The sequence below is a fragment of the Halichoeres trimaculatus genome, unplaced genomic scaffold (assembly GCF_033239565.1).
Source record: "Halichoeres trimaculatus isolate MK-OKI-2021-1 unplaced genomic scaffold, fHalTri1.1 fHalTri1_scaffold_6, whole genome shotgun sequence".
Lineage (NCBI taxonomy): Eukaryota > Metazoa > Chordata > Actinopteri > Labriformes > Labridae > Halichoeres > Halichoeres trimaculatus.
In genome coordinates, this window is record NW_027437184.1 from 29,629,038 (window position 1) to 29,655,097 (window position 26,060).

The 26,060-nt window shown below is 39.9% G+C and overlaps 1 protein-coding gene across 2 annotated transcripts; it reads left to right on the top strand.

Moving 5' to 3' along the window:
- The first annotated feature begins 977 nt into the window (after positions 1-977).
- On the top strand, positions 978-24,698 carry prdm15 (PR domain containing 15). Of its 2 annotated transcripts, none has more exons than XM_074673048.1 (24): positions 978-1,076; positions 1,646-1,685; positions 1,774-1,867; positions 3,980-4,133; positions 4,231-4,383; positions 6,227-6,356; positions 6,498-6,581; positions 6,738-6,962; positions 11,550-11,750; positions 13,164-13,258; positions 13,349-13,436; positions 13,548-13,715; positions 13,845-13,939; positions 14,180-14,311; positions 15,323-15,463; positions 15,583-15,746; positions 17,290-17,369; positions 18,805-18,924; positions 19,047-19,178; positions 19,365-19,448; positions 21,897-22,072; positions 22,180-22,260; positions 22,676-22,897; positions 23,651-24,698. In XM_074673048.1, the coding sequence occupies exons 1-24, from the start codon at positions 978-980 to the stop codon at positions 24,185-24,187; spliced, it is 3,495 nt and encodes a 1,164-aa protein (XP_074529149.1). In that variant the 3' UTR covers positions 24,188-24,698. The 2 variants fall into 2 exon arrangements, with proteins under 2 accessions (XP_074529149.1, XP_074529150.1); XM_074673049.1 differs by having other exon boundaries at positions 6,227-6,335.
- The last annotated feature ends 1,362 nt before the right edge of the window (positions 24,699-26,060 follow it).

Consider the following 26,060-nt stretch of genomic DNA (forward strand, 5'->3'; position numbering starts at 1 on the left):
CGCTGTAGTTTATCCTCCTCACTGCTAGTGTGCATAAGTTCTATTCTTGAATATTACAGAGGTTTCAAATCTATAAAGAGTCTACCTTAACAGTGTCCTGCTTTGCAGACTGTGATAATATAATGCGTGAACTTAACATAGCTAAGTTACAAAAAATACTGTGTTTTTATATCAATACTTGAAGTATACTGGTGTGATGCTGTGTTTTAAGGAATATAACTTCATTGCATTCTGTTTTCCAGAATTATGATTTTTAGAAACTTTAACATTATTTGCATGTTGTGCACTGTCAAGATAGATATGTGTTTTACCAAATTGTTCAGCTTAGAAATGAAACTATATGAGACTTATGTACCAAAATGTGTTTAATTTAAGATTTTATCTAATTTAATTTGAGAGAGGTATTTTAAAGTACTAAAAAAGTGTTTGAATTTGAGGCCTTTTTTAAATGTGCCTTTTTTTAGACTCCTGAACATATATACTGACAAGTGAAAGAATATTTTTAGGGGTTGAATTGAAGAACACCACAGAGTAATGCCTGTTAGCCAAATTACTGGTAGTTAACAGATTAGTTGTTTTATAATAAACCATTCAACAGTACTTTCATGTGTTTCCTGAAAATACGAACTTTACCGCTTTTCTGTTACTTTTATGTCTTAGGTTATGCTGCAAATACTTGATTTGCCTCAGCTAGTCAGTGTTTCAGCGAATAAACTGTAGGCAAATAACAGTCTAATTTTATTTTGTTAATTATTGTTATTAATGTATTTATTTTTTATTACTCGGGACTAAGTGAACTGGTTGTTGAATTAACTAATACATAAGCTTTAAGTGTTAAACAATTAAACAAAAGATAAATTAAAGGTGAATTTCCTCCATGTATTTCTTGTGAAGTTCAGTAGGACGTTTAACCGCCAAATTCACTCTTCATTAGCTTGTTTTGTTTACATACTGCACTGAAGACTACAGTCCCCATAATGCACTTGGCGGGCCTAGTTTCCGGTCCTGCGCCGTTTCTGGAGCGGATTGGAACCCGGAGTCAGGATTCGATAAATGAAGGGTCTTTTGCAGAAAAGGTAACGTGTCTCGTCTTTCATACACGCCGTTTAATCTGAAAATGATGACGCAGTTCTGTAGTGAAGGTGCAGACGTGTTTCCCGGCTCGCTCCGGGGTTTTCTCAACCGCCTCCCGGGCTGACTATCGACAGTTGAAGAGCATCGACTCCGGTTTGGTGGTTTGCGTCTCCGGTCCATCCGCCATGCCGACTGTTCTTTGTTACATTTTACAGAAGAGGAGCCGCTCAGATCGGAGTTAAAACCCGGCTGGAGTTTGGGAACGACTCAAATCCTGGATCCCTCTCTTGCCTGGACTGCTCACGTTAATATGCACGTCCACACAGAGAGCAGTTATTGTTGACATGATACACAGCTGTTTATTCTGGAGGTCTGATGCGTTCAGGGCAGCAGGAGTGTCCCGGGTTGGCTGTGTGTAGACATTCTGAAGTTCAGTCACACTCTTCACACACTCTGAACAGATGATCATTTATTAAAACATCATCTTCTATGATATAACAGTGCCGTGTAACTCCTGATACATCATCCCAATGAATTATCTCTCATGAATTATTATTCCCTCTGTCTGTAGGTTGTCATAATGGCTGAACAGACGCCAGATGAACTGATCTGTAAGTATGAATCCAGCTCTGACTTAAAGTTTCTGTCTGAGTCCGAGTCTGGGTGCTGTGATGACAGGTGTCCTGCTGGGTGTTTCAGGGTGTGAGGACTGTGGGCAGTACCATGACTCTGAGTGTCCTGAACTGGGACCACTGGTGACTGTCCAGGATTCCTTCGTCCTCAGCCGGGCTCGGTGAGTGATGAGCGTCACCAACACCTGAAAAAAATCCTGAAAATCTCCCCAAATTTTGTAGTGTGAGGTGCATGTGTAGACCCAAGGGGATTTGTTTTTCACACCTTCTTCATAGAGCTCATCTCCCCTAGACAGAAGTTCTGCAGATAGTCAGGGTGAACAGATGCACCAAAGCAGCAGGAAGTATCCATTAAAACTTAATGAGAACAAACAAACTGAGGCATTTATGTTAACCAGAAAAAAATCAATGAAGAGACAAGAAACTGAGTGAATCAACAAGTTCTGCTCCTGTTTTCGACTCTTTTATTGATACTGTGGGTATAGGTATGACTTGTTTTTGTATGTATACTTTAGCATCTGCAGATTCTTTGGTGCATTGTTTCTACCTCCTCAGACCCCAGCTCTCATCCTACAATTAATTAAAACAATTGAACAACGGTCAGTGTAGTTTAGAACTGGCCTCACTGCAGAGTGTGTTAAATTCCATACTGATTTTTGTTGGTGCCATTCCCATCATCAACAGCTAGAAAACGATTCTTCAGTCCAGTTCAATTTTACTGTTAAAAACACAGCTACTATTACCATCAGTGCAAACTTTACACTTTCCTCCATCATAGATCTTTGTTTTTTTCTTTACTGTCACAATAAATGAATAAGTACTTCTCCAAAACTTAAATGCAGAAGTTGTCTTCAGCAGCTGCGGTATGTCCACTTTGCAGTGCAAAAACTGAAAATTCAATCAAGTGTTTGTATTAGTTTTAGAAAAAAAAATGGCTTATTAGACCTAGTACGAACCACTCACCTAAAAAAATTGTCCTATTGCAAGATAGTAGAATACAAAGAAAGGCCCAAAGTGATGGTAAAGAGTTGAAAAAAGATCTGCCAATAGAGCAAGGATTTTTTTCCCAAGTTTCTTAAAATAAGAAACATGTCTTTGACACAAAGACAAAGAAGCATGAATCAGATCTTTTTTTCAGGACTCTTGATTTGATATTAAAGATAAAAATAAGTTTCAGTTTGGCCGAGGCAATAATCTTAGATCCACATCAGATCTTCACTAATCCATCTTTGACACTTTTCATTTATTCTTTGAGTTGATGTTAGAACACCACTCTCAGGGAACCTCTCTGCTTCATTATACTAGTGGAAAGAAGGTGTACAACCATACCAGGAGGTTCTTTGTTTGTTTCAGCTCAAAGACACTGACTACGTTTACATGCACACCATATTCCTGTATAAATCTGAAGAATGACAAAGTTCTGATTGCGTGGGAGGCATGTAAACACCTTATTCCAATTGTCATAACCCAATAAAGCTCATTTTTCTGATCAGAAACCAGAGTGAGACCCCTGCCATCCACCTGTATCAAGCTGAATATTGGGTCATGTAAATGTGTCATTTCTAAGTGAATAACACATAGCTCCCAAGTGAGCTACTTAAAGGATTATTTTTTACTTCTGTGCATGTTCAACATGGCCAGAAAGAAAAAGACCCTACAGGTTTGGGAAGAGGAGGAGACAAACTTGTTCAAAATAGTTAAAAAGTTCAACATAGATTACATGGATGGGCGAAGGCACCCCAACAATGATACTTTTAAAAGACTGTGTGACAAGCTGCTTGTTCTTATTCAAGAGATGAATAAGAACAAGAGAGTTGTAGTCACACTTTGATAAAGAATGTGAATATTACACAGTGTAGGGCAAATGCACATCTTGTCATGGCGCTTCTACTACTGCCATGGTTTATTGGGAATCTGCTGATTAACATGTAAACAGGAATATTCCAGTAGTGCAACACCCTGAGAAGCTATTTTTGGAATATTGTGTTAACCAGAATATGGAGGAATAGGAATACGGTGTGCATGTAAATATAGTCATTGATTGTCATATGAGTAACCAGCGAGTCTTTACAAGTCTGTAAGTGGCCAACTTTGTGTACACATGCAACAGATCCGACTCTAGATTGACCCTGCTGTGACACAAAACAATACACACACATCTAAAACACAAGGACATGATAACAAAACCTGGCGCCTTCAGGGGAGGTTTTTTTTTTTTTTAGATATCTTTTATCGTATTGGTCTTATTCATAGGATCTTTTCCCCTGTACCAGGTCGTCTCTGCCAAACAGCCTGGAGATCAGACAGGTGGCTGATGGGAAAGAGGGGGTGTTTGTCCTGCGTCGACTGGTCAAGAGGACGCGGTTTGGGCCCTTTGAAGCTAAGAGAGTCCCTCACCTGGAGAGGGAAGGCATGTTTCCCCTCAAGGTGAACCTCATGAATCCTGACACAGACACACCTGCTGTTCACTTATTAGAAATGCTGTTTAAAAATTGTTTCCTCTTTTTAATCCTTTATCGGGCAGATCTTCCAGAAAGACGGTGTGGTGGTGTGCTTTGACTCCAGCTCTGAAGAGGACTGTAACTGGATGATGCTGGTTCGACCCGCCACAGACCACAAACACCAGAATCTGACCGCCTACCAGCAGGACGATGACGTCTACTTCAACACCTCACAGGTACGTTCAGACAGTCTGAACACAAGTTTCTCAGACGATTATGTTGTTCTGAGAAGTCAAGGTTTATCTTGTCTTCATTTATTTATTTATTTATTTATTTATTTATTTATTTATTTATTTATTTATACTCAGGGAAAGTAGGCTTCTGTCATTTAACATTTTTTATCATTGCAGTTTGACTGCAAAACCTGCAGGAAGTTTGAGATCCATGTTCTGTCCTGGTTTTCAAGAGACGTTCTTTTATAAAATTACTTAAAAAATATATTTCAGATAAAGAAATCTCATTGCATCCCCACCAAAAACATCTTTACCTTGTTTCATCGAGACTTTCCAGATAACAGTTTTACTGATACAGCATTTAGACATCCATGAATGAAGGAAAGAAGCTTACAGCTCCACGGATCACTGATTAAAATAAGTAGAAATTGCATCACATTGGTCCTCTCCTTCTCCTATGTGGTAAAAGACACAAAGCATCACTCTGCATACTCAGACACTGCTGAGAAAGCAGGGCTGGGATGCTGAAACTTGGCAAGAACTGAAATTTAAGCAAATATCATATTTTTTAGCAAGATAGATTGTTTTTGTTTTGGACGTTTTATTGGACTGAAAGGTAGGAGCTGCAGGAATTTTCTTGTAAATAAACACAAATTCAAACTGGGCTCCTCCTCTTTGGCTCAGTGCCAGCAGCAGCCCACACCCACAGCCTCCAGCTGTAGCTAGGTTAACACATTTACCAGCCCAGCAACCACCTGTAGCATTGTATTTCTACAAGGGAGGGACTCGAGGGCACCTGACTTGGTATATTAGCACAAGCTAATCAAAGGTATTTGAATCATAGCTCTTCGTTGCTCTTCATCCTGTGCTGCTCTCCAAGTGCCTGGAAGCAAGTGAAAGTGGAGCCAAGCTTTACCTTCATTTTATAAAAAGCTTTATCTTTTTGGTGTTTCCTTTCTTTTGGTTGTGTTTTTTGTCCTTGCTACATCCAGCTGTCTAGCAATGTCGTTGCTGCTCTGATTAGCTACTTCCACTCACCTTCATTGACATGCAAAGTCACTTGCACACTGAGCGCTCTGTGATTGGCTGATGTAACCACGCTTACTCTCTGCCCAGTAATGTCCTGAAACAACTAAAAGATCAACATACAGCGTAAGGAGGGGATTGAGGCAGACACAGACACTGACAAACATATATAGAGGCCTGTAGGAGACAGTTGAGTGGGATTGTTCCTGTTAAAGTTGACTTTTTATTTTTTCGAGGAAAATACTGCAGACTCTACCTTTATCATGATCCACATTCACCTGACAGCTCCAGAGAGATGTCTTATTTCAAGATGTTAAAAGACAAAAGAGACGCCTGAGTCGTTTTGCCTTGAAATGCACAGTTTGAGCCTTGAGGAGCAGGAAAGGATGCCTTTCCTTTTTTTCTGTTTGGCTTTTTCTCCTTAGAAAAAAAACATAAAACAAAGCGTAACCCTCAATCTTTGATCCAGGCTGAACCATGAGATTTATGATCTGTTGCACCTCTACTAAGCATCCTTCATCTGTTGTTCATTTTTGCCACTTACTAGTTTTTAGTGTTCTAGCTCACTGCCAAAGGTTTTTGTTTTTAACAACCACTGGAAATTGTGCCACCTGTATGAAAGGAGTCTTTGAAAAGGAGTGTGACCTTAAAATACAAAACATCATTAAAATGTCAGTGGACTGTTTCAGCACGCCATAAACTCCAGGCACTGTGGTGATTAATGTCATTTAAACAACTCTGCTTGTCTGATGTCTGTTTTCTGAGGAAGGTGCTGTAAAAAGCAGATCACTCTTTCATCCCTGTGCTGTTTGTTTCTCAGGATGTGCTGCCAGGAGCAGAGCTGAGGGTCTGGTATGGAGCTTTCTACGCCAAGAAGATGGAGAGGCCCATGTTAAAGCCCCCGCTCCAGCCACCAGCTCCTGCAGCAGGTAGAGAAAATTTCAGCTCAGGTTGAGATGGATTTTTACAATCTGGTGCCATCTAACAGAAGCATAACCCAGCAATAGAAGATCAAAATCATATCCTTCATTTGATGTCAGTAAATGAGACCAGAGAAAGTTTTTAGTTCCACTTTCCTTTCTTGTATTCAGATGTGAAGCCCTCTTCTGCTAAAAAAGAGACCTCAGAGAAAGCTGGAGCCCTCCTGCCTCTGAAACCTGAGGCAAACGATGCAGGTGAGAGTGTCCAAATCATCCACCAGCTTTAACAGTTTTGTTTCTGAACATCTCATTGCTCTGAGGTGAAACTGTTTAAAGTCACCTCTTCAAAGTATCTCTCAGTAGATGCTTTGCTGAGTCATGCTCTTATTCTCTTCTCCTTGATGATCACAGCAAACATGCTGAGTCATCTCAACGATGCAAAGACGGTAGCTGTGCCTCCAGTCAACTCGCTCCTGCCCCAGGAGGAGAGCCCGGTGGGTCCTGTTGAAGAGGAAGGAGAGCCTCCTCCTGCAGCTCCACCGGGCCCGAGGAGAGGACACGGCCGAGGGAGAAGAGTGAAGGGACGACGGCCTGGAGCTGCTGCTGCTGCTGCTGCTGCCACAAACAAAAACAAAGGTGAGGGGGGAATAAACAGCGAGGAAAGAACACGAGGAGGGAAATTTGTCTGTGGTGTTCTCATTGTGGCAAAATCACACAGCAAGAAACTGATCCATGATGAAATAATCACTTACACCTGACACCAGTCACGTAAACATGTGATGACATGTAGCAATAAAAAATTTACCGCAATGGAACCAGAGGTTCCCACTGTGGTTGGGTTTCACAAAACAATAGATGTTTCGCTAACGCCTGTGCAAACGCTAACTGCTCTTCAATCTCAACTTTACTCTTAATTAGGTGCTTTTCATATGTTCAAGTATGCTGCCCAAAGTGCTTCACAACATCACATTAAACGACAGATATTATATGATATAAGATGTAACGTATTCAACAACTAAAGCAAGAAGGAGGATGGTGGTCATAAAAAGGCTGATAACTAAATAAATTAGATTCATACAGTAAAAACAAAAAAATAAGGTTAGAAGGTAAATCAAAATAAAATGATGTGAAAAACAGTTACAGTTCAAGTGACTAGAAAAATGCTAAATAAAAAGATAAGACAAAAAAAGTATTTAGTTTTTTGCATGCCTCTTACAAGCTGCTGTTCGTTTTAATGGTTGTAATAACAGTTAAGAAGAGCATTTACTCGATTCTTAATAACACTGACCAAACGATTCAGAAACACAGAGGGAAGAATTGATTGCTACTATGGATGGAGCCGTTCACAAAATCCACAATTCGGTTCTTATGGTTTTGTAGTCACGGTTTTCGGTTTGGTTCAGTGTGCAGTGTTGTTGTTTTTAACACCTTTATACCAGATACCTTAATAATCCACTATTAACAGATTGTTTTTAATCAATGTATTGTCATGAAATACCTGAAAGAATGAGGCTGTTTCCCATTTTAAACATCATCAAAGCTAAATGAAACATTGCTAGTTTCAACATGCCAACGCATCAGTAAGGAAAGTCACTATTGGCTGTCCCAGAAGTCACTAAAAGCCACTAAATGACGCTGTTGTCTAATTTACAAGATGATAATCCATCTGCATGTAACTGTCATGGACTCTGTAGGAGAGAGAAATAACGTGGGAGAGACAGAAAGCACACATGAGACTAAAGATGCTTTATTGTCACAAGATAATGAACAAGTACATACACTGTGAAAAACTTATGTTGGGTTCTTTGCCCCGTGGTTTGAAACTCAATACTTAATAATAAAATAAGGGATAAAAACTAATTAAAACAGTTAAAGACTCAAGGCAATATACAGTCATGATGTCAAAAGTTAATTTGTTGAGTTTGTTTGCTTCAATGTCAGAATCCAAACTCCAGAAAAGTGGCAAGAATTGTCCTCTTTAAAAAAACTCGCCAAAGTGGTCTGAAATCTAGTCCTAAGTGCTCCCAGACAGCAGAAAAACTTAATGCCACAGGTACACCTGCTAACTCTGCTTTCTCCACTCATCATATTAACAACACACAAGCCTCTGCCTTGTCCTTCGCCTTGCGTTGCGCATGCATATGATCGGAGCTTCATACTCGCTTCAAACTGAGCTGGAAAAAAAAAAAAAAGAAAAACACGCCTCAAACCGAGTGAGGAAAACCAAACGGTTCGGTCTTTATTCATAAACCGTTCCGTCCCTCATTGCTACCACACCGAAGCACCACAGATTGTACATCATCCTGTTAAACACTACATCTTAAGGTCTAATTTACAAACAAACTTATTATATCATATAACATTACATATATTGTATATATTATGATATTCAAGTGCAAAAACGTCCACTAAGTTCTGCAGCTGAGTGCAGTTACAGTTTTCTGACTGAGATGAGCTGTTAGTATCTCCACTCTGTGCGATCTAAAGCTGAGCTGTGTGCTCTCATCCTCACACCGCTCAGTTTTATCCACGTGCGATGAGTGAAGTCCTTAGGCTTTATTTAGGAGTTGATTCATGGCAGATGTGACAAAAATTTTACAATTTATTTTCAGTCCAAAATTAGTTTTGTGTTGTGTTTAATGGCAAAGTTTGTATGTGCACTGATAACCATGAGTCTCAGACAGCTCCAGGCAGATTTAACTCCTGGTTATCATCATAACAGTAAATATCACAGTATTGTTACCAGACTTTATGAATAGATACGCCATTTGTCATTCAGATGTTGAAATTTTGTTTTTCAATTCAAAACTCCAAGCCTAATATTTCCGAACACTGGTGGTCAGTTACCAATACTTCACATGTGGCAGTAAATATTTTGCTCTGACTGCAAAGAGCTGTTAGCATCACGGAGATAGGTGTTAGTATGAGACAATGTCATTTGCACACCTCGAACAGAGGCAGATCTGCTAAATCCCCTGGTAAATCAGGCCCTGATGGTTAAAAAGTGCTTCAGTAAATAACTTGTGCTGTGATGTTTCTGGCCTCAAAACCTTCAAGCTTTTATCAATATGTTTTAGGTTAAACTCTACAAATCGGAGAAACTCCATGTGACAGAGGAGAGGTTTATGTGAACAAATTTCTCCCTTTTCTCAGCACTAGCCTTTGAACATTTAACCAAGGTTGTAATAATTTTCACCCGTGCTTAGAAAGAATTCAGTCTGTTATTTAATATTCTTTAAAACTGAAAAGCACCAAATAACTAAAATTGTTTTTGTTGGAGTGGTATTGATGATAATTTTTTCGGTATTGTGTTGAATTCAAAACTCTGGTGTCGTGACCACTCAACAGAATATTTGTGTGACTGCAGACAGTCGTGATATTATTCTGAATGTGAGCTCAGGGATGAAGGATTTATAGTCTTTGTAATATAATTACTGAGGTCACAGTAAAATCTGAGCGTGATCAGTCTCCATAAACTTACAATGAGTGATAAAGTTGGTTTACAGCCGTGATCTACTGAACAAAGCAGCGACACACAGGAACTTAATGAAGGCTCATTAAAAGATCTGTTCTTCTGCTGTCACTGCAGTCCGTCTCAGTTGCTCCATCTCGCCACATGTGCAACACATTACGGGTCAGAGCAGGTTCAGGTGCATTCTGCAGAGGACGTCAAACAGCAATCTGAGATATGGTCAGAGATGTCCGACAGTACTGAGACTAAAAGGCAGCAGAGTAACTTAATAAAAAGCTAAAGGTAAATAAAGATTGTTCCTTTGTGTAGAGTCAAACATTTGATATCTCAGCTTCATAGCTTCATGGTAGAAAGGCTCAAAGCAGAGCTTAGGCGTCAGTCGCTCAGTTCCCAATGAGCAGCTTCATCTCTTTAACCTCAGCTTTACCTTTTATTGGCAAGTAATTACAAAACTAAAAAGGCTGACCAGACTGCCACGCAGTTAAAATGTCTGTTCAGCACATACTCACACACAGATAGGTAGTGAAAAGGGATGACTTCGTTATAAGGTCATGCTAAAATAATGTCTTATTTCAAGATATTGAAATAGATAAAAATGACTAGCATCAGGCTATACTGAGTGCAGCAAGTGAGCCTTGTGACCTCGTCATGGGCAACGCAGGTTAATCTAGCTGAAATTAGGAGGAAAAAAGACAATTGTAAAGTGAAACACCACAGCCCCAGTGTAGAAATATTTCAGCTTCAAACCAAATGAGCAAGATGAGCCAATTAACACTGACGAGCCGGTGTGCAGCAACAAAAAATTCGCATGCCCACCTAAAACACAATCACCCGACCCAGTTTACCCCACTGGGGAAGAAACTGCACCTGCAGATGCGGGGCCTTCGTCCCGACAGTGAACACTCACTGAGGCATTTGATTGACAAAGGAAATACAAACTGAACAGCAAAAAATGGTGTGTGTTCACAGAAAGAGTATTCTGAATGCTTAAAACTGAGACAATTGGTCTGTTTATAGTTTAGAATGAAGCCGATGAGGCTGATGAAGCTTCATGGATGAGAGGAGAAACGTCTCTACAAACTCTGAACAGTCCAGTTTCCTCAGTTTGGAGCATTCAGAATAACTCTGAGCTGGATGATGAGAATTTACATGGACATAGAAAGTGTTGTTTTCTACACCTCAAAAGAAATGCTGCCCTTAAATGCTTTATTATTTTTTTCATAATTATTTGTTTGTTTTATTATGATATTTGAAAGTTATTGATATTCCAATTACAATTAGGGATGGGTACCGAGTTAGGTACTTTAGTAGGTACCAACTGAATTCTGTCAAAAGTACTGGGTACCAATTCACATAAAATTAAAAGGTACCATGTTTAGGTACCTAAATGCATCCGTGTGACTGTGAGGGAGTGGCAGAGTGGGCAATTTTCCATGCTGAATATAAACACAACATTGCAAGGTTATATTCTGAGTAATAAATATGTTTAATTGAAAAAAAATTGTATTAAATAAATTGATATTTTTACCCCATGAGCACTAAAAAGTACCGAAAATGAATATATATTTTTTTAGTTGCTGTCATTTTTAGAGAGTTCAAGTTTCACAACCTTTCTGAGAAAAAAGATTCTAATGATGTCAATTCCTGTTTACCCACACTTTGGTGTAAGTGTTGGGCAAAGGCTTTCATTGTCAGTTTGTGTCGTATAGAGAGCAGGTTTTCTTCTGACATTGTGTTTCTGTTCTTTGCAGAAGTGAAGCCTCCAGCTCAGAGCTTAGAGCCAAAAGTGTCTCAGAAAGCATCAGAGAGCAGCAGCCCACTGAGCGCTCCAGACAACACGACCGTCATGAAGAGACACAAAGTCAGAGAGCACAAGAGAGTGTACCGCTGCTCCCTCTGCAACAAGGTCTTCCAGAACAGCAGCAACCTCAACAGACACATCAGATCTCACGGTGCGCCAAGTTCTGCATTTATCACCCTTCACTGTGTGCAGTCGCTGCAACAAGATCTCTCACACCTCCTCTTAAAGAAGATTATTTATCGCCACAATCATTATTTAACCATTGCATCATAAAACAGAAAGGATCCTACAAAGTAAAATAATACTGAGTGTAGCTGACAGAAAGACACTAAATGCACTCACTGAATAAAGAGAGCCTGCTACTTACATACATTTTCTCCACTCAGCCTTAGTAAGGCTCAAATTTAATGCTATCATAAAAATGTCATGATATACTGAAGGAGATAAAACCAGCAACGGTTTGCTGGTTGCGGTTTGATATGAGTCACTGAGCTTTATTTAATTCTTGCCTGGTGTTTGTAATTCAGTTTATTGTCAAGCTTACTTAATGAAGCTTTTATATTACAGGTACTACAGTCTAATCATTAAGTCACAGTAGTAAATAAAAACAAAAAAGAAAGACTCGACTCAGTCTGCAAAAACATCACTGTATAAAAAGATGGGCACCAAGTTCAACAAGAACACCCCTACTTCAGGTGTGACATTAAAGGGGTGTTGTGCTTTTTTAGGATTTATGCTGTTCCTCTGGTAGCCCTGTAGTAGCTTTAGATGATTTATAACTAAAAGAATCTATATTTTTCTCTCTCTGGTGTTTTAGAAAACCTTTGTTCCAGCCTCTGTCTGAAATACTTTATCTTAGCTGCTGTCTCTTTAAGGCTCCCTGCTTCACAAACCCCCTTCTCTCTGATTGGCTGGCCCTCTGGAGGCCTGTCGGGGGCAGAGCTATAGACCTTGGTGTCCCTCCAATATGTCATGAACAGAAATCTTTTTGCAATGATCTCACTATTTCGGAAAGTGTCCTGAAAATCCCATGAAGGTCTTATGTTTTGTTTTTGTTTTTTTGTTTTTTTAGAAAGGTGCATTTTGACCAGTTTAAAGTAATTTTCAAGGTTTTTTACAACATGTGAATATAGACCAATTTGAAAGTCTGTACACTTGACTTTGAACATCAAACGTTGATCCTTTATATCAATATTTAAAATATGAGAACACACAGTACCCCCTCTTTAAGATCTGTCAGGTTGACACAGTCCATCGTAACACATATAGCCTATAATGCAGCCAGCCAGCAGGGGGAGCCCTACCTTTTTTGTCTTCACTTTTGGGAGCTGTTGTGTCAATCTTCTTTTCAGAATCTTTGCATAAAAAATGTGTTTTTGGATGGTTTTAAAAGCAATCAGTTAGTTTGCCCCATAGGATTACATGGAAACCTTTATAGCTGAAGCAAACAGCTGGATAAGCGTTTAGTACCTGTCTGTGATTTAGAGCCAGAATCAGGTTCAAACCAATAAATATCAAGCATGTGTCAGTGTTAAGTGTTATGTAACTTCTTTGTGTGTTTCAGGTGATAAACTGTTCAAATGTGATGAATGTGACAAGTTGTTCAGCCGCAAGGAGAGTTTAAAGCAGCACATCTCTTACAAGCACAGCAAGAACATGGTGAGTTACATTCCTCGCTGTCACTACCAGGAGAACTGAAGCTGTTCTGTTAATTTAATTTTATATTCATGTTTTCATGTGTTTCGACAGCCTGACCTGGAGTACAAATATAAATGCAACACATGTGACAAATCCTTCCGCCTGGAAAATGCCTTAAAGTTCCACAACTGCCGCACAGGTAAGAAAAACGTCTTTGTTTTGGTTTCTTCTGTTCTTTCACTCGACATGTCTTCCAGGTTTTATCCTGCTCTGAAATGTGAGTTGTCGTTTCTTTCTCTTCTCCCTGCAGATGACAAGACGTTCCAGTGTGATATCTGCTCACGGTTCTTCTCCACTAACAGTAACCTCTCCAAGCACAAGAAGAAGCACGGTGAGAAGCTGTACTCCTGTGAGATCTGCAACAAGATGTTTTACCGCAAAGACGTCATGCAGGAGCACCACAGGAGGCACGGAGTGGGTGAGTCCCACAGGAGCTCAGAGCAGGGCTCAGTTCATTTGTCTCGTTACATCTTTCTATTACTACTTACATCAAACCTCACTTGAAGCTACACACCAGTCTGAGTTAAACCATGTTGCATCCACACAGGCTCAAAACACATGAAGAGAGAGGAGCTGGAGGCCAACGGAGAAGAAGGGACCAAGTACAGGAAGGAGCCGTCCCCCTGTCCAATCTGTGGGAAGGTGAGCGCTTAAATAACCCAGCAGTGGAGACTTAAGGCTCACATGATGGAGGGTCAAACTGCAAACATGCAAATCCTGGAGATAGAAAACCATACAGTTCAGGAGCACTGACCCTTTTCTTTGTGTGTGTGTGTGTGTGTGTGTGTGTGTGTGTGTGTGTGTGTGTGTGTGTGTGTGTGTGTGTGTGTGTGTGTGTGTGTGTGTGTGTGTGTGTGTGTGTGTGTGTGTGTGTGTGCACAGGTGTTCTCCTGCAGGAGTAACATGAATAAGCACCTGTTGACTCACGGGGATAAGAAGTACACCTGTGAAATCTGCGCTCGCAAATTCTTCCGTGTGGACGTCCTCAGAGATCACATTCATGTTCACTTTAAGGTGAGACAGCGCAGAGTGTCGGGCTTTTTCATCAGCACTGAGTAATTACAAAAATACCACACATTTTATCTTTTTCTTTGCTGAAAGCCAAAGATATAAAGAAAATATGAAACCTTTTTCAAGAAGCTGAAGCCCCTGATTTTCTACACAAAAACAGTGCAGTGTTTTTCTGCTCAGTTTCCAAAGTTCAAAAAAGCCTGCAGCACCATCTCTGTTTCTCTTGTTGTGCTTTGTGTTGAAAGTATACTGATATCAAACTTCATTTCCGTGGCAGTTTTTCAAATAAAGTTACAAAGTGCTTCACAACAAAAATACAGAAACAAAAGGAAGAGGGAAAAAACAGCAGTACACAAAAAGAAGATTAAAAAATACTGGAGATTTAAAGAGCGGGGAAGTGGACTCTTAGAGAATCCAGAAAAGATTCCTACGAAGGATGTTTTAAAGAGAAAATTTAAAAGAAACAAAAGATGTGTACACCCACAATGTTGGGCCCAAACTGAAACAACAACCAAGGACAACAGTCCAGTGTTTTTAAAGGTACAGTTTCAGATGTGAAGTTGCTGCCAGGATGCTCCTCCTTTCCATTGTTTTTAGTTTTGTTTCTTTTTGGAAAGTTTCATTTCTTTGTTCAAAGAAACTTAAAAAGCTTACAGAAAAATTCAAACCAGTCTTATCCGTCAGAAATCAACTTTTGTAGCCTTGTAACTGCAGACGTATCCATGTTAATTTCATGCATGAATCTAAATCTAGATCTGAGGTTTTGGGCTGGAGTGAAAAAACACTGGTGGAGGATAGAGACACTAACAGTTTTCAAACAATCCTTCTTTATTGGTAATATTTGATGACAACAGAATACTTGTTATTCTCAAACTTGAAATGATGCTTCAAAACTGGAATCAGCTGATTTTTCCAGCCGATTAAAGTTCACAAATCAACAACGGTGCAGCATCAGTGAAATCACTCTTTACGGGCTTTCAGTGTCATCAAGCTGAAGTTTTTCTTTGTCTCCAGGACATCGCCTTAATGGATGAGCAGGAAAGAGAGGACTTTATAAAGAAGATCGGCATCTCAGCCGACGACAGCGACGAAATGGATGATGACGACGAAGAAGACGACCCCGAGCATCACAAGTACAACTGCAAGAAGTGTCAGGTGAGCTTAGTCCAGGTCAGTCTGCACGCTTGGATACAAGCATCTGAAGAGAATAAGGTGGTGAATCCAAACTGAGGATGCCGGTTAATCACGCTCTCCCTCTTCCTTTGTGTCTCCAGCTGTCGTTTGCAAAGGGCCGTGAGTACCTGAAGCACATCATGGAGCAGCACAAGGAGAGAGGCTACGGCTGCAGCATCTGTAACAGACGCTTCGCTCTGAAGGCCACATACAACGCTCACCTGGTCATCCACAGGGAGCAGCTGCCAGACCCCGCAGTGCAGAAGTAAGACCACAGGGGGGCAAGATAATGAAATCACATCCTCTTTTGACGCTACTGTTCTGTTCTTATATCGTCACCCTATTAAAATCATGGCCTAAGTCATTTTTTGCTGAAAGTTAGTTTTTGGCTTGAGTCATCTCTTGATAATGCTGGAAATCTCTGATAAAATTGCTTAAAGCTTTTGCTAAAAGGATCATGCTCTTTATACCTTATAAGGTAATGGTCTATGACAAGAGAGTGACTCAGGCCATTTTATTTCCTAGGTCAAAAATGTTGATTATTTAGGATAAAATGTGTGACTTGGGCAATTGAACAAGCTATCATGATGGCGGCTGCTTCAAGAAGAAACAGAAATTTAAGTGCAGAAGAAGCTGAAAACATGATTCTTGAATCAGTTTCTACTAGTGAGGGATTAAGTTCACTATCATAAAGGCTGGGGTATAATGTTGTGTAGCAATTTAGTCTAAACTTCACAAGTTATAGTTTTACTAAAAATTGAGCTACTTCTAGCTAGCTACCTATCGGTAGCTAGCCCTTTTTATGTAACTAAACATAAGCGAGCATAAGGCAATAATACCCCTCAAAGTTTTAAAATTAAAGAAACGTTTTTGATTTTTGGTGGGGGATGAATGAGTATGCCTACTCAGCGTATAATTAACTGGACATTTGTTCAGCATAGGTTGGAGTCATTTACGCTTTGATTTGCTTTTTGGAATTAAAGTACAGTAAATGGTTGGGTTTCAAAAAATTGTCAAAACTGGGTGTTGGAAATGGGTTAAGTTGAATAAAAAACCCAGCAAAGAAGACCTGGAGAAGAGAGGAAAGGGACTACCTCCTGACCAATGTGGTTTACCCAACATTTGTTTAATTTAACTCAGAGTAATTTGAGTTTACGCTATGGAATGAAAGGGCTGTTTTAGCCAGGTTAAAGTTGGCTAAGTCTCATGAGAATGTAAGAAAACTTGGCCTCAGTCACACAATGTTCTCTGCATGTCGATAGTGCGAAGGTCTTTTTGCTTGAAATGCTAAATAAATGACATATGCTCTGTATTTGGTCAAGTTTTTTGTGTTTTCCCCAAAACTTTAAAAAATGACCTAGGCCATTGTTTTACTAGGGTGACGATATGTTTGTTTGGCTTAAACTGAGATTATGGATAAGGTCAGAGAACAGACACGAATTTTTCATCGGTTATAGAACAGATTGACTATTTTTGTAGCGTAAAAATGAGGATCTATGTGAAAGCCGAGAACTATTTCTTCTCTGAAACATTTACAATCTCATAAAAGTACAAACCAGTTAAAAAATACAGATTTCTTAGAGGATTTTTTATGAATATCACCTGAATCACAATATTCTGCTGATAGCGTGTATATAAGGTGTAATTAAGTTTGAAAAAGTTTCTTTGAGAATGTACAGAGTATTTGTTGATGCACTGCTGCAGCTCAATGTAAACAGTGTGATTTGGGAAAAAAAAAAGTTTTCCTAAAAAAGTCAAACTAAAGATCATGAATTAAAACCATTCCTATCTCCTAAATCTGTTTTAAGGTACATCCATCCGTGTGAAATCTGTGGGCGAATTTTCAACAGCATCGGTAACCTGGAAAGGCACAAGATCATCCACACAGGTGAGCAACTCCTGTTTCTGTTTGAGATTTGAGATCGTGAAACCATTAAGCCCGGCAAACACTATGTGATATTTTAAATCGTTTGATTCAGCTCCATCTCAAACTGCACGACTCGGACTATGAATTCAAAAGTTCACAGCCCAAGAATCATGTTCTCACATGAATACGACCCAATGCTCTGACGTAACTTCACCGCTCACACTATACGTCCACACGTAGGACTCTGTATCCTTCTTCTTCTATGGCGTTTGGGAGCTGGTCTCTTGTGTAGACCTCTACGATGTCAAAAGGAGGAGAAGAAAAATCCCAGAAGTGGAAGATGCACACCCAAGATGCTCAACAAAAAAAATACACTGCCTTGTCAATTTGCGCCATTCTGTGTAAAGAGACAGCAAAAAAACGAAGAAGAAGAAGAAGACTTGTATGGACTGGGAATTGGCTGGGCAGACGTCGGCAATATGGTCTCTCAATTCTTGAGTAAGAACAGGAGGTATGCGGTGACAGCTAAATTGAACTTTAGACCAACTTCTTCCAACTTTAAACGTCACTTCAGAGATCATCCATGCTCTGTGCAAGAGGTTGAGGCAAGTCTGCTCCTTGGTACTGCTCCTACTGTGCGATTCCTTCATGAGGAGTGATCAGGATTTCAGACATGGTTGATTTTCTTGCGATCAACAGATTTGTGATCGGGGGCACGTTCTGAGGTGTCAGTCTCTCCTCATTTCCCCACGAAGCAGGACACAGGATTGAGCTAAAATTCAGCCCAATCCAAAAAATAGTTGCGCGAGTAGCAAATCGGCTCAAAAGGAGCCGACAATCGCACAGTGTCTGCCAGGCTTTACCTGGGTTGCTGTACCTTACAGGTGCTGTTACACAGTGTTCTCCATGGTGGAGAGACCATGGGACCATCACTTGCAAAAATTCTTATCAAACTGTTTAGTTTTGAAGATGCAGAGAAGCCAAGACTGAGAGGAATCACTGTTTCAATGAGTTTATACACTTTCCCTGTGAGATATGATTTGCCAAATAAAAAATGAAGTGATGGTGAAATATCACTGCATACCACACCACTGAGCCACCCTGAATCACTGCAGGGGAAATCTGTCACTGTGACGGCCCCACAGATCAGTCTGAGTCTCTTCTGTGGTAAATGTGAAAAATGTCAGCCTTTGCAACACGCTGCTCATTGCAGTTTGTTTCGTAACCAGGTTAAATACCCTCACAGGCGCTTTAGATAAATAAGCACCAGAAGGATTTGATGAAAGAAATGTTTGTGAGTCAGATTTATCAGGAAAAAAAGAGGGTGACATTTTGACAGGACTACTCTTTGGAAACAAAATGAATCCTCACACTCAAAGACGCTGACAGACTGAAAAACATTTTCTTCTCCTTTCATGCTCTGATTGAGTGTGTGTGTATTTGTCTTATCAACCAGGTGTGAAGAGCCACAGCTGTGATAAATGCAACAAATCATTCGCAAGAAAGGACATGTTGAAGGAGCACCTCAGGGTGCACGACGACATCAGAGACTTCCTGTGTGCAGAGTGTGGGAAAGGTCAGGACCTCGCTCCTCCATCATAACCTCGTCACACTTCATCTCTTTCGCTTGTTAAATCCCTCCATCAGGAGTTATGAGTGAGTGTTTGCATCGCTGAAAAGATGTCGTTTCGTGTGCAGGCATGAAGACGAAGCACGCTCTGAGGCACCACATGAAGCTCCACAAGGGCATCAAAGAGTACGAGTGTAAGGAGTGTAACCGCAAGTTTGCCCAGAAGGTCAACATGCTGAAACACTACAAGAGGCACACAGGTGAGAAAAATGTGTCAGGCTGAGAGAAAAAGAGGTTTTTCAGGCAGTGGAAATATTCTCTGAGACAGCCTCAACATTTTTTTTTCTTTCAGGCTAAAAGTCAAGAATGAAACCTTTCAAGTAAAAGCCATTTGTGCTCTCTTTGTGTCATTCTGTTTATTTATTGCTCTGACCTTGTGCCTGCAGGTATAAAGGACTTCATGTGTGAGCTGTGTGGAAAGACGTTCAGCGAGAGGACGACGCTAGAAACCCACAAACTTATCCACACAGGCAAGTTCCTCACATCAGACCTGCAACCTCCAGTGTTTGAAAAAAAAGAAGCCGATGCAGGAGGTCAAAAAACAGCAGCCACCAACACTTAAGTTTAAATATTAATTTTTAAAGTAGAATGAAGCATGCGTACACTCTGCTTCAAGAATGAATTTGGTCTGTAAAGCTTGTTTCTTTATTCACACATAGGATTTTTACCTCTGCCTGGGAGGTTATGTTTTTGGGAGAGGTTGTCTGTAAACAACATAAAACGGATCTTGATGAAATTTTCAAGAAATGTTGAAAATAGGATAAGAAAGAAGTGATTAAATTTTGGAGGTGATCCGAATCACCATTTGGATCCAGGATCTTTTTTAAAGGATTCTTTATCATTGTGAGATAGGGCCATTTTCACCATATGTGTATATAACTCCACCATAAATGGTCTGATTGTTTTGCAAAACAATACAAGACAAGGTCACTAGAATTTCTGACATGTGTAAAAATACAATTCAGATCCTGGCAATATTCTGGATACTAAGATCCGGAATATGAAATATGTACTGGGTCATCATAATATTCAACACTGTCAGGAAACAAATTATCATACAAACCTGCAACTAACACCAAATTATAGCAGACAGTCTGCTGAAAGAGAGTACAACATTAAAGTAGGACTAAAGTGTTGGTGACAATCACAACATGCTTGGCAGAGGTCTGTGCTCTCTGAGTGCTTTTCTAGTTTTGTACAGGTTATCTATTCTAAAGTTATTACAGCTCAGAGCTTTGCAGAAGGTAGGGTTAAGGGGCATAGGTGAAAAGACATGTGAGTGATTTATACCTCTTCACCTGCAACACAAATAATCTAACAGGTCAAAGGTCAATATGAGGGCGTGGTATTTCGAATTATGTAGGGAACTGACAGTTAAGGAGGTGTCTAATAAGACTGGCAAGTTTTTCTCAGGTGTGCTGTGATCCCAACTTAAAAAGGAAGAAACTGCCAAAAGTAGACTGGATTTCACTTGTAAAGCATGAAAAAACAGAGGTAAAAACCTTTAAAGGAAGCAGATCAAATACAACAGTTTTAAGAAATCATATAAACCATTGAAATAAGCATGAAGTTTAAGCATTTTAAAAGAAAGAAAAATCATCATTCCTACCAAACCTATAAATTCAATAAATTAAGTTTTACTACAGCTTTAACTTATATTTTGCTTACAAATAAATTGATCTATTTTCTTAAATCTTAAGAAATCCTGAGTTTAACTAAAGTAGGTTTTGCTTTGCTTTGACTGAGAAAATAATGTCAAATTGATCAAATATTTATTCATTTATGATCCCTTTACACACTCTTGGTATTTTATCACATTCCTTTACTACATTAAGAAGACAAACAAAGAGAAAAAGGGAAGTAGGCGCCCATGCAGAGCGCACGCCCTGTGTGCATCTGTGCAGATATCATCAAGTCAACATCTACCAATATTACGTTATCAGGAAAAGATTCTTACCCACTGCCTCTTTGGTTTTACAGTTTTATGGTGTCTGCACAGCTCTGCTTTATAAGTTTTGAATCTTTTATGGAGCATGCTTTTCTTCTTCCTGACAGACGTGCGCTCCTCAGCTGCTTCGGGTGTGTAATGCGAATACAAAAAAGATGCTGATTATTTATCTGTTTATTTTTTAAATATCTACTTTCTTCCCAAGACAACAACATTATGCAATCATTAATATTTACAGCCCTCATTTATTCATTTATCTAAGTAAAAGCATGTGATTATTTTTATTTAGAATAGAAAAGAATTCTCATTTTCTCATTTATTTTTACTTTATTTAAGCTAGATTTAAAGTTAATTTTTAAAGGCCATTTTAATCTCTCATTAAACTTGTAGTTTGACTCAACAATGACTCAATGTTTATTCACCTGAAAAAGTCAATAAAAAATTTTATTTCTCAGACAAAAATGACACATGAATGGTTTGTAAAGAGAAAAATAAGACAAACACTTGCTGAGAGTTTGCTCCGTAACAAAAGTAAGTAGACTAACCAAAATCAAGAGTGGTGACATCATCACTTTTTTTTTCTTGAGAATCAGGCCCCAACCTCGGATGCTTTTATTCGTGTTGTTTACACACTTCACTCACAAATAGACTGGAATTATGTAAATATCATGACCTCTGACTGCTCGCTCAGATTTTTCCAGAACATTCATAGTTGAGTTTTCTGCTTGCTCTGACTTCTTATTGGAAAAATATGTGGGAAAATCTTTTTTCTCCCTTGTATGAAGCTCGTCCAGGTAGTTTTGCAAAATTTTCAGGCGTTTTGTGTTTGTGAACACAGCTAGTGTTTCCTCCTCCCCAACCCGCTGGTCAAGTGTAAAAAGTTTTTCTGAGTGCAGGGATATTCAAATGTCTTATTTGTCAGAGTCTGCCAAGCATACATGACTCAGGTTTTCCCCTGATCTCTTTGCAGTGGGTAAGACGTGGACGTGTGCCACATGTGATAAGAAGTACCTGACTGAGTACATGCTGCAGAAACACGTCCACCTGACCCATGAGAAGGTGGAGGCTCAGTCCTGTCACCTCTGTGGGACCAAAGTGTCCACAAGAGCCTCCATGAACCGGCACCTGAGACGGAAACACCCTGAGGTGAGTCCAGACGACTACGTTGGATTCAAACATTTTAATAAGTTAAGTTTTAACAGAATTTTAAAGGTTACTACTTTATAAAACATGCCCTCATTTCTTTCCTGTAGGTTGTGTCTGTGCGGATCGATGAGTTTGATGATCTTCAAGAACCTTCAACAATCAATGATTCATCCATCAGCATCGTTCAGGTGAGATTACAGCTCAGTCACAGTGCAGCACTAAGCTAGTCCAGTAACAGAGCTTAAAACAGTTTAACAGCAATAAAAATGCTAACGCCAAAAGTGATGATTATGTTTGTAAAACTTTATTTAAAAAATATCTGTTATACAAAAATATGTTGTGTTGTGGATGTTTGGTTTCCAGTCTCAACAACCAGAGCTCAATAAAGATCCTTTTATTCATGGATTTGTTTATGCAGTGTTCACGAGTGCAGCTGCCTCATAGAGCTGTACAACAGAAGCACTGACCTCCTTTTTTCTCTCTGATCTAACACAACACGTGTTAGGCATTTTTGTAGAGTAGCTAACAAAATGAGTCTGTATTTAAATTGTACTCTGCCACTGCCTTTACATGTTTTGTGAAACATTTCTTTCCCCTCCCTAGCCCTCTCTGACTCTGGAAAAAGACGGCCTGTCTCAGGAGAGACCCACCCGACCCTCACGAAACCCAAAGAAGAAGCAGAGAGTCCAGGCCGAGCCGGAGCTCTCAGAGTCTGATGAATATGTTGATTTCCCCGAGTCGAGGACGGAGACTATGACTGAGTTTAACGCTGTGATCGTAGGTGAAGAGACGGAGACCAGCTCTGCTGTGCAGAGCATCCAGCAGGTACACATACAGATATTTACTCAGCTGCTGATTTAAAACACTTTTCTTTTCCCCAAAGAGCAGAAGGAATGAGTCGGTTGCAGACTGCAGACTGGATATGAAAATGCTCCGAAGGAAGAGTGATGAAGCGTCTGCGATCACAATGTGTCTTTATTTTCAAAAAAGCTGAACTTCCTCTTGTTTGTTTATTTCTGTTAAATAACTACAAGAACACATGGAGTAATGATTTATGGCAACTTTTTCTGCTACAACAGTGAAATAAAATGTCTGCCTGCAAGGTCAGAGTGGGAACGATGTGAAGTGATGTCAAACTGATGAAATTATGGAAAATATTTTATCATCCAACCATCAAACATGAGCAGTTGTCCTTTGATGTGGGGGAACAAACATTTAATATGAGATTTAGCTTTAAAACATGATACCTCACACAGCTGAAATGCCTTAAGAGAAGGTAAATCAAAATGCTAAAAGAAAGAAAAAAGCAGTTATAAATGATATAATAATAAAAGCATAATCCTAATGGACTTGTCAGCCGTTAGGAAAAATGAAGTATGTGGTTTATACAAGCTTGTATTCACATTTTTGTCCGTTAAATCATCAAACAAATATAAGACCATTTTTATTTTTGTTGTCAAAGTTAAAATCCAGTCTCACAGTTGGTTTTATTTTCAGTAATATTTTTTATGTATGGATGGTTTTTGTAGTTTTTGTTTTCATATTTCTGCTTCATACCCTTTCTTCTTGTCCCCTCAGGTGGTGGTCCTGGCTGACCCCAGCGCGCCCTCAGCCCCCTCTCCAAACAGCTCTGTGGGTCTCACCAACATCACCGTCACCCCTATCACCAGTCACGCCCCCGCTCAGTTCACCAGCCTGCAGCCCGTCGCCGTGGGTCACCTGACTGCTGGCGACCGGCCCCTCACCCTCGACAACTCCATCCTCACCGTCACCTTTGACACCGTCAGCGGCTCGGCCATGCTCCACAACCGCCCTGCCGAGCTCGCCCCTGAGACGGTGGGTCCCGGTGGTGCAACAACGTCTCAGTCCGTCGCCCACTTCATCAACGTCACCACGCTGGTCAATCCCATGAGCCACCAGCTGGAGGCGCCCACGCTGGCCTGGAGGCCGGTGCCTGCAGCCGAAGGAAGCCAGGTGACGCCAGTTTTGGAGGGGGGTCAGGTGGAGGGGCAGGAGGTCCAGAATCAGGGACCAGAGCCAGGCCGGGCCATCCAGGGCCAGCCAGCACCCCCACAGCAGCAGAGCGGGCCTACGCAGCAGATGTTCAGCTACTAACAGAGAGACTGGAGGTGCAGGTCACCTCACACACACACACACTGTAACATGGTAGAGTAGACTTTATCAGACTGTACAAAGCTCAGATCAGCGTCACACACAGATGCCTCTTCAGCCCCATGAACTAAATGAACTGTCTCATTCTTTTTGTTTTTGGCTCTTGTGAGTTCACATGAAACCTGAACATCAGACAAACCCCTCTCCTCTGGAACTTTTCCATCTTAAACCAAAGCTTCATGATAAACATCAAATGCCTTACCAGCCTTTACAAACCTGCATGTTTCAGCATCAATCTGCTGCTTGAGAATTAAATTTACAAACACTCCAACCTGAAGAAGAATTCAAAACTTCAAACATTGTCAGCAGTTCTACTCCTTTATAATGTCCCAACCATGAAATGTTATTTTTAAAAGCTGTACTCTGTAATTATTCCCGTTGAACTGTATGAAAGAGTTTTTTACTGTTATTTTTAAAGAAAAAACCTCTTAAAACGCCTCTTGTTTTTGTCTTTATTAATGTTTGTGTGGTCAGCAGTGATAAGAGGGAACCGTTCAGCAGCAGGTTGTTTCTTAGAGACGTAACAAATGCTATATGAACCATGAGGACCCCTGCATGTTTGTCTGGGCCTGTTTGGACCATCGTTAAGCTCGGATCAGCGAGTCTGTTAGTGATGCTGTCAGTCTGATATAGATGAAACAAATGATGAGTAGGTCTGTGTCAGGGCATAAAGTAACAAGAATGATAAAGATTTTATTTATAGACACCTTTCAAAACACTCAAGGTCACCTAACAAGGCAAAGTTAAAAACTGTTTCAGGGCTTTAATTTATTCACATCAGTACAGTTAGTCCTCAGGTGAGGGAATAATGTTGGGAAAGAAACCGTCATAATGATTATTGAGAATTTGCAGGATTATAGAAACGAACACACAAACACTCTTCTATAAAATGTTTTTTATCACCAATATATCTATATTTAGTGATCAAAATACCTTAGACTTTAATTTATTAAATGACATACCCAAAATGAAAAGAAAAAATCTTATTAAATGCGTGTCACAGAATAAGTTTAGAAAAACCAACTTAACTGCACTGTGAGTTTACAAAACCTGATAAAATTAACAAAAGTAATAAAGAAAATGTCTTAAATTATTATGTTTTTTTTTCAATAGGTCTCATACATAAAGTCACTGTTTTTGGGTAAACGTTAAATGTTTTTTGTTGTCTGCCCGTTTGACGCCAGCTGGCGCACGCGCACAAGCAAACGCGCGCGAGTCTTTGGTCCAAGTCCTCCGCTAGCTAGCAGAGCGATAATAGCAACGAAAGTTCAGATATTCTTGTGCGGATGTGACGGTGTCTCTGATAAGAGCAGGTGTCGTGCCATGGGATGTGATACAATATGCGGGACACTTCTCAGAGGGAAAAATCTCACTCATCGCACAGTCTGTTCGAAAAGCTCACACAGGGAGGCTAACCCAGTGACACCGTCAAGGTAAGGAACAGCGCCCGGTCCCCTTCGCCTAAAACAGAAGCGGCTCGGCTAAACAGTGTAACTGAGCACGAGACAACCCTAGGGCAGACAACACTGATGCAGATGTTGTTTTATGGAGATAGTCCATCTGTCCTCAGTGAATACATTTTTGAAAATGGTACGATGTTTTCAGTTTTTATTACACATTGTTTTTCCGACATAATGGAATCTTGTTCCTTACAGCTACCCCATATTATAAACTAATAAAAACTATAATTTAGCATTTAAAAAAGAAAACATATAAACTAAACTAGCAAACCTGCTTTAAAAACTAAACTTGAAATAAAAAAAACAAACAGAAACAGAATTTAAAAAAAGAAAAATGCAAAACTATAAGAACCTTG